Raw genomic sequence first — 16,623 nt, 5'->3', positions numbered from 1 at the left:
CCCTTGGTGCCAGGACCATCAAGATCCATGAAGGGCCTTATTTTCAAGTTGGCCTGTCAGTTTCATGGGTGCTAGTCGAAGACAACATTCCTGGATCAGAGCAAAGGACAGTTTATTACAGCAGGAGCAGTGGTCAGAGTACCTCATTTTCTTGCAGATTCTCCAAGTCCCAGTTCCCAAGAGAGCAAAGGACGCAATGGGCTGTGTCGTAAGAGAGGAACCCTGGGTTGAAAGAACCCAAATCTTTTATAATGGGCAATATATCTGCCTGTCTGTGGCTCTGAAGGGAGACACTTCGTGTCTTCCCAGACTACTTGTTTTACAAACATTCCTAAAAAGTTGGTTCAGAATAGTGCCTCTGCTCATGAGACATGCAGAAATATAGCCCTTAGTTGGTGGGGGTTCATCCTGCCACTCATCCTTATAAGAGAATTCTGCTGAATTCTGCATAACATCATAGGTTCAAATGCAACCTTCCCCTGAATGGTGACCTCTGATTCTGAAAAGTACAAGAAAGCCAGTAAAACAGGCATCATTAAAGATCTGCCCTTGACCAGTCATTGACATACCTTATCAAGCATCTAATAGGTGTCAAGGGCCAGGGGCTACAGTAGTGGAGACAGGTAGACAGGACCACGTGGCTGAGGAGTGCAGAAAAAGGTACTCCTTTAAAAGGGGTGACACTGACCAGAGTTTGAGGAAAGAAAGGGCTTTGGCAGGTGAGAGGTATAGAGCGTCTGTTGTGAGCTGTGGACGTCAAACCCTTGTAAATCAAGGGACTCCGAATAGCTTGGGGAGACTGACTCACCAGATACCCTGGGGCTGGGGGAAACCCAGGGGCTGGGGGCAGATCCTCAGGAAGCAGTGGTCCAGGTGCATGTCGGGGCAGGCAGCCAGAGAGAGACACAGAGGAGGGAGGTAAGAGGGGGCGGGGGATGGGGAGGATAGAGAAGTCACTGGAGAGACCACTACTCTGGGCCCGTGGGAGCCTTAGCCTCCATTTCCTGGCACTGAGGTTTTCCCATGAATACTTAAGTCCATGCTGGTCCCATCCCTTGGCCCCTGGGACCCGTATCTTCCTGGTTTTCTCAATTCTGTTCTGATGCTGAAGGGTAGGGCAAATCCATGATGTGCGCTCTTGGATATTGTAGCTTGAGGCAAGTCAGCAAGGAGTGCAGGATCTGTGCTCTTCCAGAATATTGGGGCCACATGCCAGGCTTTCTACCTGGGAAGGAGAACCCAGAGGCCTGTGGCAGCCCATCTCTAGCTCCAGAACTCAGAGTCCACTTCCTGGCTCTTCTGGCATGGGCTGGGCCTATAGGGCCACTAAGTTTACTTCTTTTTTTTTTTTTTTTTTCTTTTTTTTTGAAAGAACAGGCAGGGGGCAGAGAGAAAGGGAGAGAGAATTTTTTTTTTTTTAATTTGATAGAGATCACAAGTAGTCAGAGAGGCAGGCAGGAGGGAGAGGAGGAAGCAGGCTCCCTGCTAAGCAGAGAGCCCGATGTGGGGCTCGATCCCAGGACCCTAGGACCATGACCCGAGCCGAAGGCAGAGGCTCCAACCCACTGAGCCACTCAGGCGCCCCAGTTTACTTCTGACTATAGTCTGGGTTTGAGGGTTGGGAAAGCAGCAATGGTGGACTGGGGTTTAGCTCTGTCTGTAGCTCATTGAGTGATGACTTTGGGCCAGTTGCCCCCCTCTCTGTGCTGCACTCTCCACCTTGGACTAGATCAATAGTTACCCCAGTGTCAGCATATTTCACAGAATAACAGTGTTACACAAGAACAGCTATGGCTAAGGGATTTGGGGAAACCCTAAACGAAGGGGGTCCCCTTGCTGTAGGATTACACAGAGCCTTTCTGCACATCTTAAATCCCCCAGAGGGGACTGTAGCATGCAGTGTTTGCCCAACTGACCTGACTAGGGCACCCCATGATACGGGGCTTCTCACCAAGGGCATGCCTTGGGATGTGCTAGACGAGATGTCTCCAGGGGCGTTTCCCAGCTCTGTTCTGAGATTTCAAAAAATTTTGAGATTTAAAAAACGTAGCCACCAGACTTCCAGTGGTCCTTGCCTCCTGATGTATCCTGTGTAGAATCCCCAGTGTATTTTAGATGCAGTCTAAACATCTAAATAGAGTATTGTAGAAATGATAGGATGGCACTTCTGAGACTTGCTTATTAAAAGGCTGTGGCTTCTACTGAGTGCTTGTTTTCTCCCTCTTTCTGCATCTGTCCGGCTGCACCCAGCTCTCCCTTCTGCCCTGGCTACTTGGCTCCCAGTGGGGCCCCTCCCGGGAATCCTCAGCCTCTGCTATCCTCACCCGGCATGTGCTGGGCAGCCGACTTTGCCTAGTACTCCAGACCTCACCCACATTTGGCCCTCCTATTTCAACATGTCCCGCATCGCCATTTTGCCTCCCATAATTGTATTCAATATATAATTCGGGGCCGCTGAGAGGCCCCAAACCAACCTTTCCCATGTCAGTCCCAACGATGGTATGCCCATTCAGAATGGGCGCCTCTTCCCCTAGGAGGGGCAGAAGGCTCCCGCTAAAGTGCAGAGAGGGGCAAGCATTGTTGGTTAGGCATGTAGCTAGAACACCTGCTAGGCTGCCTGGTGCACTCTAGCAGGGCACCCCCGCCTCAGTTGGCCAATGCCCGGATTGAAGGCATGTCTGTAGGGCTGCTCGCCTGCTTGGAGAGGGGTCTAAGATCTCAGTCGCAACTCCAAAAATATCCCTACAGTGTGGGGCTTGGGGAGGGGCAGAGCAGCAGTCAAGTCAATGAGAACAGAGGCCAGAGACTGGGACCCTACCCAAGAAGCCAGCTCTGGCTCTGTAAGCTCCCTGCGGGACCTGGGGCACGTCTGAGACTGCCGGATAAGGCAGGATTTCCAAACACTTCCTTTTTCAGAAGTATAATTCTTATCAAATATAACACTAGACGAGCCCAATAGCTAGCAAATAAGGGGAGCTGCTGGTTGGGGGTGGAGGCACAGGGAGGATTGGAGTTCTGGCCGCAGGATTCCCCACTCTATTGCCTCCTGTGGGCCCCCACTGCCCCCTCACTCGATTCTGCCCCCCAGCCCCTCCTCCTGCCCAAGGCTGTGTGCCCTCCATGCCCTCTTCAAGCCATCAAGCTCATTTCTGAGGCCCTTCCATCTCTAGCACTGCCTACCTCAGCCCTGTACAAGCATGAGGGAGGCAGAACTGAAAAGCAGTAAACAGGATTCTAGTCCCAGCTAAAACCTGGTCTGGCAGGTCAAGTGGCACGTGCTTAAGCTGAGAATTTGGGAGGGAAATGAGAATTCACAAAGGCGGGCCAGAGTGCTGCCATGATTTTGCAGTGAGAATGTTTATTGAGAATGGCTCATTACAAACAAAATATATATATATATATATATATATATATATATATATATAAATAATCCCTGCAATGCAAAAGATCCCTTTTGTCCCTGTGTGGCTGGAGTGAACAAAACCAACTGTCTAGTGTGGTTTCGCTGGGCCCCCAGCATGTGGACTGGGGTCACGGGAGCCATGTGCTATGGGCACTGGTTCCTGAAATCTGGATTCTCCAGCCTTGTTTCCGTGACGTGTGCGAGAACGCCTTTGCGTCCCACCCGTGACCCTCCCGGGCAGATGGCACCATCTGAGGCACAGGTAGCTCTCTTGTTAATCTTCTAGACAGGTGACCTCTAACTTGTGGCCTGCCCAGGGACTGAGCGTTTTCCACACGTCTCATGTGAAGGACTGAGGTGCTGTGACTGCTCTCTGGGCCAGCTGCTCCCAGTGACAGCCCCACCCATCATCCGAAGCTTCACTTCCTCATTGCTTTTTCCTTGATGCGTCTGTTCTCACCACAATTTTAGCCAGATCCTTCCTGAGGAGGCCCAAACCCCATGGCTGCCACACATGGTATTCCTGGGCATGCAACCAGAGCTCCCTGGGATCCTGGGCCACCGACATTAAGGCAAAAGGGAGAAGGCCAGTCTGAAGACACTGCTCGTCTCTGAAACCAGGGGGGCTAACCTGTTGGCTAAGCAGCTAACAGCACCTCCCTTGGGGCCAAAGGCTGGATCTGGTGTTGAGGAGCAATACAGCTGAGTGGTCCGACAGCCCTTGTGCGCAGAGCCCACCTCCGCGCCTCGGGGAAGCCATGGTGGGGAGGCATCAGCCAGCTGGTGGGAACAGGTGATGAGCAGGGTTTGCAGGCCAGAGGCGTAGCACCTGCCACCACGTCATGCCTTGGGCAGCAGAGGACCAAGACACCGGGGGACAGGGGCAGTGTGGCTGCTGGCGCAGTCCTGCTCCTTTGCCAGGAACAGCTCACGAGGGGGTGGGTGTTCTTGGCCCCTTTGGGAATGAGCCGGTTCCCTTAGTTTTCTGGTGCAGACCTGGGTTCGAGACCCAACCCCACCATAGTCCTGGGCAAACTCTCCCCAGACTGATGGCCAGATTTTGTCTGTAAGCTGGGGGGCCCACCAGCTATTGAGTCCCTTTCTCTTTGAAAGACAACTTGGGCTGGCTGATCTGCTCTGTGCAGAGGTGTCAGCGGCTCCAAAGTACCTGCAATCTTGCTATTATTGTCTTACTTGAGAGGGACTCTCACTCCCCACAAGTGAAAAACTTAAGTCTCAAAAAAACCAAAGCACCCCCTACCCCTACAAGAAAGAAAGAAAGAAAAAGAAAGAAAAAGAAGGAAACAGCTCTAGTCTATGTTTCGTGCTGTGCTGTGTGACCCTGGGCAGGTACCACCCTTCTCTGTGAGGACAGAAGAGACCCAACATTCGGTGCAAAAGGTCCCGGTGTGAATATCAGGATGGGTGAGAGGCCATGGATGGTCTCCCACCATTGCCTCAGGAGTGCAGGCCCCAGCATACCCTGGCACCCAGGCCTATGAGGCTTGGGGCTCCCCACACCCAGAGAATGGGCCCCACTGTCAGGGCTTAGGCTAGTGTCAGGAGGGCTCACAGGTTGGGGGGAGTCCTTTGGGACCCAGGCAGCTGCACCTGGCCCTCTGGGTCAGGCATTCTTGGAGTATGCTCTGCACTGCCAGCTAGCAAGAGCCGGGGTCCCGTCTACGACCCAGATGGCCCTCCAATCTACAGTGCTATAGTACCTGGAGGCCGAGGGGTGGGGGGTTCAGGGTCCTTTCAGCCTGAGGCCCAGCCCTCTCCAGAGCCCAGAAGCCCAGAGGCCTCACCACCAGCCACAGGAATGCGGTCCACTGGGAGGCGGGAGGGAGTGGCGGCATCCACCAAAGGGCACAGGGAGGTCCAGAGTACTTCTGGGGGATAGGTGGGTTGGCTATATGGTCTCCAAATACATGGACACCATCCTGACAAGTGGCATCTTCAGGGCTCAAGCCCCAGGTCTGTGGCGAGACGAGCTCAGGTTCTCCCCTGCCCTGGGTCTGGTTTGCGGGCAAGAAGGGCACCCACAGGGCTGGAAGTGCCCTGGGCATTGTTCAAGTCAGGTTTGGGATCCTGGGGGAGGCTCTACTCAGATGCTCTGGAGATGCCTCCAGCAACCAGCAGGTGCACAGGGTAAGTGGCATGACGACAGGCACAATGCTGGCAGACAAAGCATGCAAGTCTCGGGCTCCAAGAACTCTCTGGGGCTTTGTCACATGGGCCGAGGCTGCAGCTCCGCATCCAAGCCCCAGCAGCTTGGGGCCTGGGCCAAGGCCTCCTGAGTTGGCCCGGCGAGGGTGGGGCAGGGTGTGAGGGCCTGGGCACACCAGCCTCCCACTGTCAGCTGTCCAAGTAGACAAAGAGGATATCCTCATCTGTGCCATAACTGGTTCTGGCTTCCTCGAAGTTACTGATGCTGGTGCTGCACATTCCTGCTGGGAACAGGAAGGGCAGAGTGGGGTCAGAGGTTGAGGGGGGAGGTTATACCTACCTCAGTGACACCCAGGGGAGCTGAGGGAGGACTGACTGTGTCCCACCTGCTTGGCCACCCTTTGCCACTCATTTTCCACCCACAGGAAGCCTTCCTTGCCTATTTTAGCCTTCATGAACTCATTCTCTCACCCTCCCCCAGTTTAGCAGATGAAAAAGGTAAGACCCAGAGGGGAACAAACAGCTTGAGGACACATGGGGTAAGTCTGCTAGAGTCAGGGCAGTGGGGAGCCCTTGCTGCCTCTGGAGCTGGAGCTGGGACTGGGCAGACTTCCCTTTCTGATGAGTATGCTTGCTGGCTGTCCTGGCAAGGTTGAAGGAGGGAGATTGGGGGCGGGGGTAGGAAACCGCAAAATAAGACTGAGGTGGGCCCTGGGCAGTGGTGCAGGGCTAGTGGTGTGGGAAGGACAGATGGCCTGAGCTGGGGTGGTAATGACCAGGGTGTGGAGGCCGGCCTGGCCTCAGGTCTGTGGTTGGTCTGTGCATGGCCAGAGCAGCAGCATAGATTACAGGAGCCCAGGAGGAGCAGAGGCTTTGGGGGGAAGGCAGTGAGGGAGTGCAGAGGAGTCACGGGATGGGATGGTGAATGCAGCCTGCCACCCCCCCACCCCCCTCCGCTGTCCCTGCCCACCCAGCACTCACGGTCGGCATAGGCTGGATTGTTGTAGAAGATGCAGCCGGTGGCCCGGTTGTAGCCACGCAGCACGATGAAGTGGCCCTGGTAGTCGGGGCTCCGGCAGCAGCAGCGGTGACCACTGGGGGCGAAGCAGCAGTACTTGACCGGACTGGAGCAGAGGTCGCAGTGCAGTACCCCAGAGTTCACCAGCACGATGGCCACATGGCCCTGTGCCAAGTGCTCCTGGATGTCCTGCACACTCACTGTGCTGTGGGCAGGAGAAGGGTCAGCCAGGGTCGCTGGGCCCCGTTCCCCACCTCTCAAGTGGACCCCTGCTTGGATCACAGAGCTTGGGGGCACGGCTCATCTTCCCCACTTCCTGAGCTCCTTGCAGGGAGGGAGACGTCCTGCTTTGTCCCTGTGGCCTGGGCTCAGCCCAGGATTAAGCATGGCACTAGTGCCGGGGTGCGGGGGCGGCGGGTAGGAGGACTCTGAGTGTGCCCAAGGACAAGCCGGCCGGGTCAGGTCCTTCCAGGGATGGCAGGAAGAGGCCACTGAAGCAGCACATGGGACCTCACCTCCCAGCCTGGCTGGTGAATTCTTTTTCTTCCTGCTGAGCACCTTCCTTGACAGTTACCCTAAATCACATGCGGTTTGCATTGGAAGCTGTGGGTCCAATTTAATCCCCCAAATCTGAGCCAAGTATGGCTTCGTCAGTTTCAAAACCACATTTCTTTGAAAGGACTGGTTTTCTTTTCTTTTTTTTTTTTCTTGAAGGCCCTAAGGCAAAAGGAATTGTCCAGGAAGGGGCAGGTCAGCTCCCAGTTTGGCAGAGCCGGCTCTGATGACTGAGAGGCAGACTCGTAGGCACTGCCCTATTCAATGCCCCACAGAAGGCAGTACCCTAAAAATCCTTCAAACTAAGAATCCAGAAGGGGCAAGGGGCTGTCGGGGGGGAGGGTCCCCTAGGCTAGGGGCCTCTGTCCTCCGCAGTCTCCGCAGGAGTGGTGGCATGAGCACGACGTGGCTTGGCCCAACTCCAGCCCACAGCCGAGTCATGTGGCAGTTTGGTTCGGTTGCCTCAGCCCAGGGAAACATGCCATTTTTCCATTTGGTCTTTGAAATGAAATACCTGGCTGAATTCCCAACAGTATGTAGCAGCGCAGGATTTCAACTAAGGGAAAAAGCAGGGGCTTGGGCCGGAAGGAAAAGCACTGTGCTCCATGGAATTAACTGGGTGCGGAGTGTCGGGTTTGGATCACAGTGTGGCCGAGCAGCCGGTGGTGATGGTGGGCAGCTCAAACTATTCTTCCCATCCTCAGTTTCTTCACTGGATGAACAGGGACAGCACCAGCTTCCCACTCAACTAGCCAGCAAGTGGCACGTGCCACTAAATGAACATTTGGTGGCTTCCCTCCCAGCATGTGCTCATGCAGTGGATGGATGCGTGGAGACTTCCCCTGTTTTCCAAACTACCTATTGTGTGGTAACATTATGTTAACAATGAAAACAGAAGTCATTCAAGAACAGGGAGACCTGAGAAGAGTGGCCTAGGGTAGCCCAGTAGGGATCTAAGCTGATGTGCCTGAGCCTGGAGAAGAAAGTCATCAGCATCTGGGAAAGTTACTCCCAGGTTCTGCCCAAATTCTGCTCTTACGTATAGGTAAGAGGGGAGACCTGCATAAGGTCACGGCAGTCTGTTGTGGGGAGATCTGAGGGCCAGGCCTCCCTAGAGAGCCTTCACAAGGGGCTGTCCTCTGTCACTCTCCATCACTTTGCCAGCATGTTCCTTACTCTGTCCCCATTTCATTAAGGGTTCCTGTGTTCTGTCTCAAGCTACCATTCTGTGAGCAGCCTGAGGGCTGGCTAGAGTCTGTCTGGTTCACGTGTCCCTCCAGGCCATGCTTGTGATCCATCCAAGGCCACAGTTTTGTATACTGTAGGTCATGTAGTCCCACCTGTCCTCATTTTATGGATGGAAACAGTTAAGGCTCTGGAGGGCAAGTGCATGCCCTTGGCCACCTGGGTAGGATACTCCAGTTCTGCCTGACAGTAAGTACGTGGGTGAGCAAGCACACAAGGAAGAAGAATGAGGGGAGGCTCACCATTTTTCCACAAGCACCTTGCAGGCCTTGGCTTGTGCAAACAGCTGGTTCACCCGGGTCTCCTCTGTGTCAAAGTGCTTCCTGTAGAAGGACTAAAGAGAGTAGGGCTGGTTGGAGGGGCCACCTGTCCTGGCTACCCTCACCCCCATTTGGATGAAATACAGGGCATGTGATGGAGTTAAAGATGGTGAAAGAGGGGAGGAGCCCAGCCTGCTAGGGGCACGTGATGGCACGTGAGGCATGCCTGGGCAGAATGCTGCATGTGTCTTGAACCGGCAAGGTGGCTGGCCAAAGCACACAGGGCCATACAGAGGCACAAGGACGACACTCAGGAGATGGGTAGGCAGCCAAACTCAGGTCAGTTCTCCCACTCCCCCAGCAAGGCTGGTCATCCTGGGTTGTGTTTCCTGTGGGCACCAGCAGGAGTCTGTGGTAAATGAGCAAAGCGGGGTGGCTAAGCCCACCCAGATGCTCCTCCACAGTTCAGCTTAGCAAGGTGAGGTCCAGGGAATATACTTTGTTTGGTGAAGGGACTACAGGGGACTAGAGCCCCTGTCTGTGGGGGAGGCAGGAGAGACCCTGTTCTTGGGCTCTTTTCTCTGCTGTGCAGCTACAGTGATCAAGCCAGATCCATTAGCCTTCCTCCCCTGGCCTGGAAGATTCAAAGGAAAGTTAGGTTGACTGGCCCCGGCCACCATGTGAGAACCCTCTTGCCAACAAGGCCAGCAGAGCCCCTGCTCTGCCAAGTTTTGGAACCTGGGCCAACATGTGTCTCTACAGCAGGCAAGGCTGGCTCTAACTACATCGGTTGGCAGGGGTTGGGGCGGGGTGGGGTGGGGGAGTAGGTTGTGCACTGGTATCACGGTGAGGCTATCGTTTTCTTTTTCAAAAAGAAAAAAAATAGGGAAGATGGCATGTCAGTTTTTCTTCCGGAATACCAATTAGCTTGAAGCCATCTGTCCCTATGACAAGAAAGAACATGGGCAAGTGGGGACAGGGTAAGGTCAGAGTGACATTCTCCAAGGCCCTGGGCGCTGAATGACCGGAGGGAAGGATGCAGAAAGGCAGCCTGAGATGCTCGTCTGTACACCATCCAGTGCTCTCGAAGGCAGGCTGCAGGAACCTCACTGCTCAGATGCTTTGAGCAGGCCGGACCCCAAGGTCACCTAGTCTGGCTAGATCCAAAGTCCTGCCCATAGCATCTCCGCTGCTGTTCCCTGGTCTCTGAGCACTTGTGTGTCCACTCAGGTGTCCGGGCCTTGACCATACCCCACTTTTACTTATTTATTTATTTATTTGACAGACAGAGATCACAAGTAGGCAGAGAGGCAGGCAGAGAGAGAGGGGGAAGCAGGGTCCCCGCTGAGCAGAGAGCCCGATGCGGGGCTCAATCCCAGGACCCTGGGATCATGACCTGAGCTGAAAGCAGAGACTTTAGCCCCCTGAGCCACCCAGGCGCCTTGACCATACCCCCTTTTGATTACTGGACCTGGGTGAAGGCCTGGTGACTGGCTGCCCACCTGGTTCTTGTAGCCCTTATCGACACCCAGGGTCTGAGTGCAGAAGCGATGCCGCACGCCAAAGTGGCGCATCAGATAGGCCAGGTCAATGGTCCAGATGCTCCTGGTGAGTCGTAGCTCCCGCAGGGCACTCTCAAACTCACCATCGTCCAGCGGGCCTAGGTACCTGTGGGTGGACGGGCTGCTGAGGTTGGCTTGCTTACACAGGGAGCTGGTTGGGGTCACCCTCCTCCCAGGGGCCAGATAGCCACTATCAAGAACTCCCACTCCCCAGAAGATTCCATCCTTCGTCAGGAAATCCTGTATCATCTACTTCTTGGGCATGACCTGACGCTGCCTGGGGTACCATGTTGGCCCTGGAGTCAAGGATTCTGCTTCTTGTATCTCCTGAAGGTCATGTAACTTTGGGTAAGTTGCCAACCTCTCTGGTCTCACTAGCTTCATTTCTAGGATGAGATGCTTGGATCACATCAGTGGTTTCCTAAGATTTAGGCACAGAACCCTTTTGATGAACACTATCTGGCCTGGATTTCCAGGATATAAGACAAGTAGGGGACAGGTTACTCTGGGGTTCCTGGCAGTTGCCTGAAGTCTCCTACAAGGAGATGGCAATGGCACTCTATGCTCTGATGGTCAAGGTGCCTGTGATATTCACACAGCCTTAGTTCAACAGTTGGCTCCCTAGTGACACAGTCTTGCGGGAGCCTGAGGTTGGACGGTCCTGTGTCCCAGCGATGGGGTCACTCTGTGGACCAGGCCCAGACACCTAGGACTTCTCTGGCTATCCCCAGAGCCACCACCTGGAAGGCCTTGTCCACCTTTTGCCTGCTCTTGTAGATGCGACCAAGTCTGGATGGAAGCTGGGCCTCCTGTAAGGCCCAAGCAAGAAAAGCCATATGGATGATGAATCCCACCCAGGTCACTCCCTGTTTCTCCTTCCAGCCAGAGCAGATGGTATGGATGGGGAGGACCTAGGCCTGCCTACTCACCGCAGCACCATCTTGGAGCAGGCCAGGCCACAGTCCCAGTGGTAGAGCTGCTGGATGATGGGCACGGGCAGCTGCACAAAGTCTCCTACGAGGAAACACAGGGAGGTCACAGACCCTTGACATTGTGCCTATCACTGCTACCCCCACTGAGGCCACTGTCATTGGCTCCTGCCCAGATCCTATAGGGGCTGTTCAGGGGCCAGCAAACAGCCTTTCAGGTGCCCCAACCCATTCACCTTACAATAGCAGTTAATCTCTCCCAAACACCAGTCAGAGTAGGTCAGCCCCACACAAAATCCTCCAGTGGGTTTATTCGTATATCTCTCTTTTTTTTTTTTTTTTAAAGATTTATTTATTTATTTATTTGACAGAGAGAAATCACAAGTAGGCAGAGAGGCAGGCAGAGAGAGAGGAGGAAGCAGGCTCCCCGCCGAGCAGAAAGCCCGATGCGGGGCTCGAACCCAGGACCTGGGATCATGACCTGAGCCGAAGGCAGCGGCTTAACCCACTGAGCCACCCAGGCGCCCCTGTTCGTATATCTCTTAGGACAGTGCCTTCATGGTTGCTGCCCCAGCACCCTCTGCCTTCTTAACTCCCCTCGTCCTCACTGGGCCAACCTCTAGGCAGAACCTTTTCACCTGCTGTGATCCCTTGTCCCCCAGGGCCCTTGCACACCTCATCCCTCTGCCTGAACTCTCCTAGGTGCCTGACCTAACTCCTGCCTTTGGCTGTCACTTCTCCATCATGCCTAGCCCCCCACTACATGCACTCCCAGCCCTATAGGCCTCTCTCTGAGAGCACTCTTTTTGGTGGAACCTCCAAGGAGGCTGGCACAGGGCAGACCCATGGAGATGCTTAGCAGATATTCATGTCTGAATTCATGAGGTCCCTGGAGGTTTGCCCAACTCCAAAGCCCCCCAGGGTCACCAAAGTGTGAAGTCCACAGTTAGAAGGAAGGGAGACTGTCATGTGATCTGTGTATGTGCGATGCTAACCTAGGTGGCCTCTTGATCTGTTCTTGCCAAACAATGCGGAGGAGCAGAAGGGGCCTGACTTCAGCACTTTAGCCCCAGCTCTGTCACAGCCTAGCTGTGGGCTGAGCAACTGACCTCACATTAGACTGAGTCTGGCTATCTCTGAAGTGGGGGACTTTGGTCTGATTCAGTCATTCAATCAACAAATATTTCCCAAGAGCCTAGCACCTGGCATGTGAACTGAAGATGTGGTGGTGAGTGACAAGAACAGATTCCTGTCCTGGTGGTCAGGAAAAACAAGCAAGGGTAAAAGAAAAACAGAGGGCTAAGCTGGGAAAATGGTGGGGGGGAGTGGAGGTGTGCCTTAGAGAGTGAGAGTCAGGGAACACAAGACAGAGGGGAACAGCATACGATGAGGTGCTAAAGCGGGGGCCAGCTGGAACGTGGCCTACTAGAACCTCCTACTCTGGGATCCCACGAATCTGGACAAAGTTCAGAGTCTGAAAAAATGGGAGAGACTTCCCTTCAGCAATCACCACTCACTGCTCGTTCATGACACTCACCCAGCATGTGAAAACCCAGCCCACGTTGTTTCCGCATGTCTCTGGGGTCTCTCTCGAATCCACAGCTTTCGCTGTGCAGAGCTGCCCCAGAAGCCAACTTGCCATGCCAGGCCTGGTTCCCACTGCAGGCAGCAACCAGAAGGGCCCTGATGTCTGTCCTGGCCTTTCAACCTGCTGGCCTTGTCTGGGCAATGCCTTGCCTGGAATGGAGTCCCAAGCTCCTACTCTCCTTTGTCTAAACCCTCCCCAGCCTTCAAGGCCTGGCTCAGATGCTACCACTTCCAGTGCCTGCTCTGCTCCCAGGCTGGCCACGCCCTTTCCCTCATCTGTGCTCTGCTAGGCTGGAGTTCACTCTTCGGTTCACAGGTGAGGTCCTTGCTTGGAGCTTGTTGGTATCCTGTGGAGCTGTCATACATTCCCAGCACGCAGGGACCTGTAGCTGCTCCTTCACTGCCTTGTGCTGGCCTTCCTCCCTCCATTCCCCACCTCCAAGGGCATGCAACAGGGCCTGCAGATGGCAGGATGGCATGGGTGAGTACAGGCCATCTGCTGGCTGAGTCGCTTGAGGAGAGGCACTTGGCCTCTCTGTGCCTGCTTCTTCCTCTATGAAATGGACCACCATAGATGGCAGCCTGCAGAGTGCAGAGTGCACCCGGGGCAAGAGTGCACTGCAGGTGCTGACGTGAACCCTGCCCTCCATCTAGAGGGCCCTGGTGCCCTGAGCCCAACTGGGCTGAGGCTTTGTTCCCTCCTTTCCCTGACCCCAGATGCCTCTAAAAGGAACCCAGGCCATCATTCAAGGCCTTCCCAGTTGCCTCTTCCCAGGGTTGTGGATTCAGTTTGGAGGGCTCTGTCCAGCCTGACTTCTGCCTATCCTCTTTCCTAAATTCCACCCCCAGCTCCTCTCCCATCTGTACCCAGTAGCCAGAGGAATCCCAGTTCCAGTTTCCCACTGCTCTTAGGATAAAGTTGTCACTCCACACCATGGCTTGCTGGGCCCTGCCCAACCCAGGCCCCACCAGCCTCACCTTGGCTATTACACATCACTCACTCAGTTCCAGTTACTGTGGGAAAACCATCGGCCTTCATTCTACCCCTCTGTATGTATAGCTGCCTCTGTCTGGAACTTTCTTCCCCTGCAGCTCTTGAGGCTGCCCCTTTTTGTCACTGGTCCCAGCTCAAATGTTTCTCCTCTGAGAGGCTTTTTTCTGACTATGCCTTTGGGGGGAAGAGGGTCCCCCTTCCCAGCATCCTGGTTGTTACCTTCACAGTACTTGGCAAAATGAATGAGAAAAAGAAAACAGAGCTACTCTGTCTCCCCATAAGACTGTAAGCTTCCTGAGGACCGGGAATTTGCTAATCTTATTCACTGTTACTGCCAATGCATAGTATCTGAAGCTTAGCAGTCACTCAACCAACATTTCTTTGAAGAAATGAGCCTATTTTTTTTTTTTTTAAGAAACAAAATTATTACGCCCTCAATGTGTGCTATGGTTTGGGGACACTAAAGATGACTAAGTCCCAGGTCTTGCCCTCCAGATTCATATGATAAAATAAATCCCCCCAATGGGCTAAGTGGAAAGAGAGCTCTATGCAAGGTACTATTTATTCTCTCATAATGAAATGCCTCCCTTTTGAAGAATCCTTCTCTGTGGCCAAAAACTGTCTTTGTTTCTCTCTACACAGGCTGTTTACTCCCCAGCCTTTGCTCTTGCAAGATCCCTTAGTCTGGAATGTTGTCTCCCATTTCTGAACAGCCAAATGCTCTCTGGTCTCTTTCCGTTTGAGCCCTTCAATATGAGTATTTCAGGGGATCGTGTCTGCCTTCCCACTGGACAGAATATCTCAGTGGCAGGCAGGGACAGGGTTATATGTGCCTTGCCGAAGCCCTTGGACCAGAGCAGGCACTCAGACATGCTTGATGCATGGAAGGTGTTTTTCCAAAAAGGCCTTATCGCTTGCAGTGCCCAGGCCTACTTGTCACAACAATGCCCTAGCCCCTCCCCCAAAATCCCCTCCCCCAAGCTACCAGACTATAGCCCCTCTGTTCTTGGCTCCCTCCTTACTCTGCAGCCCGGGCTCTGGCACCATCTAGCTGGGTCATCTTGATGGCCAGGCTTTGACTCTGTCTGTGCCTTTCCCTATTCCCAGCCGTAAATGTGGCACAGGACAGCTGCTCCCAAGGGTCCTTGTGAACTCTGCTGCACCTCCTCTTCTTGCCCTGATCCTAGAATCCCTTGATCTTGAGGCCCTGTGAGGCTAAACACTTCCACATGGCCATCCCCAGTCTTGGCATGGACAGGTCAGTTCACAGGGATCCAGAGATACTCCTGTGGGGGGCTGCAAAGGAGAGGCAAGGCCTTCCAAGCCCAGAACTACTGCCAGATGTTGGTGCCTGGAGCCAAGTGACTGTCTCACCTATATGTAGGGTCTGCCTGTAAGGCCCTGGCCTGGCTTCCTCTGGCAGCTGTTGCCAAAGAAGGCAGGCCCTGGATACCTAACTCCTTTTAACTCTATCTGCTCCTGTGCAAAAGTGCAAGTAACAATGGTAACCTACTTTACAAAAGGGTCCTTATGAGGATTAATGAGGCACCCCATGTAAACAACTTAGCAATGTCTGCTCATGGAAAGCTCCCTATGAATGTGAGCTATTACTTCACTGGGACTCAGGAAAGGCAAATGTCTGGTCCAAGATCACAGAGTTAGATAATTGCAAGAGTAGGAATGTAAATTCCGGGATAGCATCAGAACCTATGACCTGCAATATTCACAAAAGAGACCACTCCCTGGGCGTGACACCAAGGTCCCTGATGTCTTGGGGTGGGGTCCCACCTGCTCTTGACCTCTCCGATGAGTTGGCACCTCATTTTAGTTTACTAGCACTTTCTCTTTCTCACCAACCCTAAGAGCTGGAATCATTGCTTTCCCCCTCCCCCACCCAGAGAAGCAAACTGAGGCCGAGGGCACTGAAGGTCAGTCTTGGTTTCTGCCCCAAAGGAACTCAGGCCACCTAGGGGCAGAAGGAACCCAAGGGTCAAGAACTACAGTAATACAAAATGCTAAGTCTGGGAGGCCAGGGTAAGGGGCACATCCATTGCTCTATGCTCTCAGCCAGTTCCTTGTCCTTCTAGGCCTCAGTTCCCCCACAGTTCCCCGGAAGGAAGGTAGAATCTCCTAAGGCGCTCCAGCAGGACTTTTCGCTTCTCGGGAAGGTGCCGCCCATACCCCGCAACCAGGACCCTCCCACCATGACCGACTTCAGAGCTGACTGGGGTCCCAGCCCTAGGACTATCAGTAAATCCCAAGTGACCCGGGCTGAGGGTTGAGCGACCAAGGCGGGAGTGTACACCTGGCCAGGTATCGCTCAAAACTCGACAGCCCGGCCCGTGGCAGCGGTCGACCCAAGGTCGCGCGGCTGGACCCTGCCTGCACTAGGGCGGGGTCCCCCTCGTTCCCCGGGGTGAGGGCCGGGCCCTGGGGAGACACTGACCAGGCTCGAGCTGCGGCCCCGCTGCCTCCTCCGTCCTCATGACCCGGGCCGCGCGGGGCGCCCATGGCCCCGGCCCGGCGCCGGCTGCAGCTTCGGCTTCGACTGGGGCGGGAGCCGGGCTGGTGCGTGTCAGATTCCTCCTCCGCTGCCACCGCCACCGCCACTGCCGCCGCCGCTACCGCCAGCGCGGTGGGGAGAAGGGCAGGCGGCGGCAGGGCCGCCCCAAGCCCCGCCCCGCCCCTTCCAGGCTTCGGCTCGGGGCCCCGCCCCTTCCTTAAACCCCACCCCTTGCTGGGTCTCGAAGAAGCCCCTCCCTTTCTATTCCCCGAACTTCTATTCCTAGAGGTCTCCAGCCTCCGGATCTAAGCGGGTCCTGGCCATTGGCAGTCCCGGCTTCTGGTAACCCCGCCCCTTCCCCCCGCCCCCCCCAACTCTTCGCGCAGACACGCAGGCCCTTT

At 54.6% G+C, this 16,623-nt stretch overlaps 1 protein-coding gene across 3 annotated transcripts; it reads right to left on the bottom strand.

The window, feature by feature from the left end:
* Nucleotides 1-3,333: 3,333 nt before the first annotated feature.
* Nucleotides 3,334-16,416, bottom strand: GUCD1 (guanylyl cyclase domain containing 1). 3 transcript variants are annotated; one of them, XM_047698515.1, is made up of 6 exons: nucleotides 16,166-16,416; nucleotides 11,139-11,223; nucleotides 10,150-10,315; nucleotides 8,630-8,721; nucleotides 6,540-6,792; nucleotides 3,334-5,853 (listed from the first exon to the last, which is right to left on the bottom strand). In XM_047698515.1, the coding sequence occupies exons 1-6, from the start codon at nucleotides 16,203-16,205 to the stop codon at nucleotides 5,473-5,475; spliced, it is 1,017 nt and encodes a 338-aa protein (XP_047554471.1). In that variant the 5' UTR covers nucleotides 16,206-16,416; the 3' UTR covers nucleotides 3,334-5,472. The 3 variants fall into 3 exon arrangements, with proteins under 3 accessions (XP_047554471.1, XP_047554470.1, XP_047554469.1); XM_047698514.1 differs by having other exon boundaries at nucleotides 3,334-5,850; nucleotides 6,551-6,663; nucleotides 16,166-16,414; XM_047698513.1 differs by having other exon boundaries at nucleotides 3,334-5,850; nucleotides 6,551-6,792; nucleotides 16,166-16,411.
* Nucleotides 16,417-16,623: the final 207 nt, after the last annotated feature.

This window comes from Lutra lutra, chromosome 12 (genome assembly GCF_902655055.1).
Source record: "Lutra lutra chromosome 12, mLutLut1.2, whole genome shotgun sequence".
Taxonomy (NCBI): Eukaryota; Metazoa; Chordata; class Mammalia; order Carnivora; family Mustelidae; genus Lutra; species Lutra lutra.
This window is presented reverse-complemented; position numbering and strand designations above follow the sequence as displayed.

Coding starts and splice junctions, on each gene's coding strand:
- GUCD1 (XM_047698515.1), bottom strand. CDS start 16,205: ATGAGGACGGAGGAGGCAGCGGGGCCGCAGCTCGAGCCTG. Junction 10,316..11,138: donor TGCTCCAAGATGGTGCTGCG/GTGAGTAGGCAG, acceptor GTCCACCCACAG/GTACCTAGGCCCGCTGGACG. Junction 6,793..8,629: donor AAGGTGCTTGTGGAAAAATG/GTGAGCCTCCCC, acceptor TCCTGCCCACAG/CACAGTGAGTGTGCAGGACA.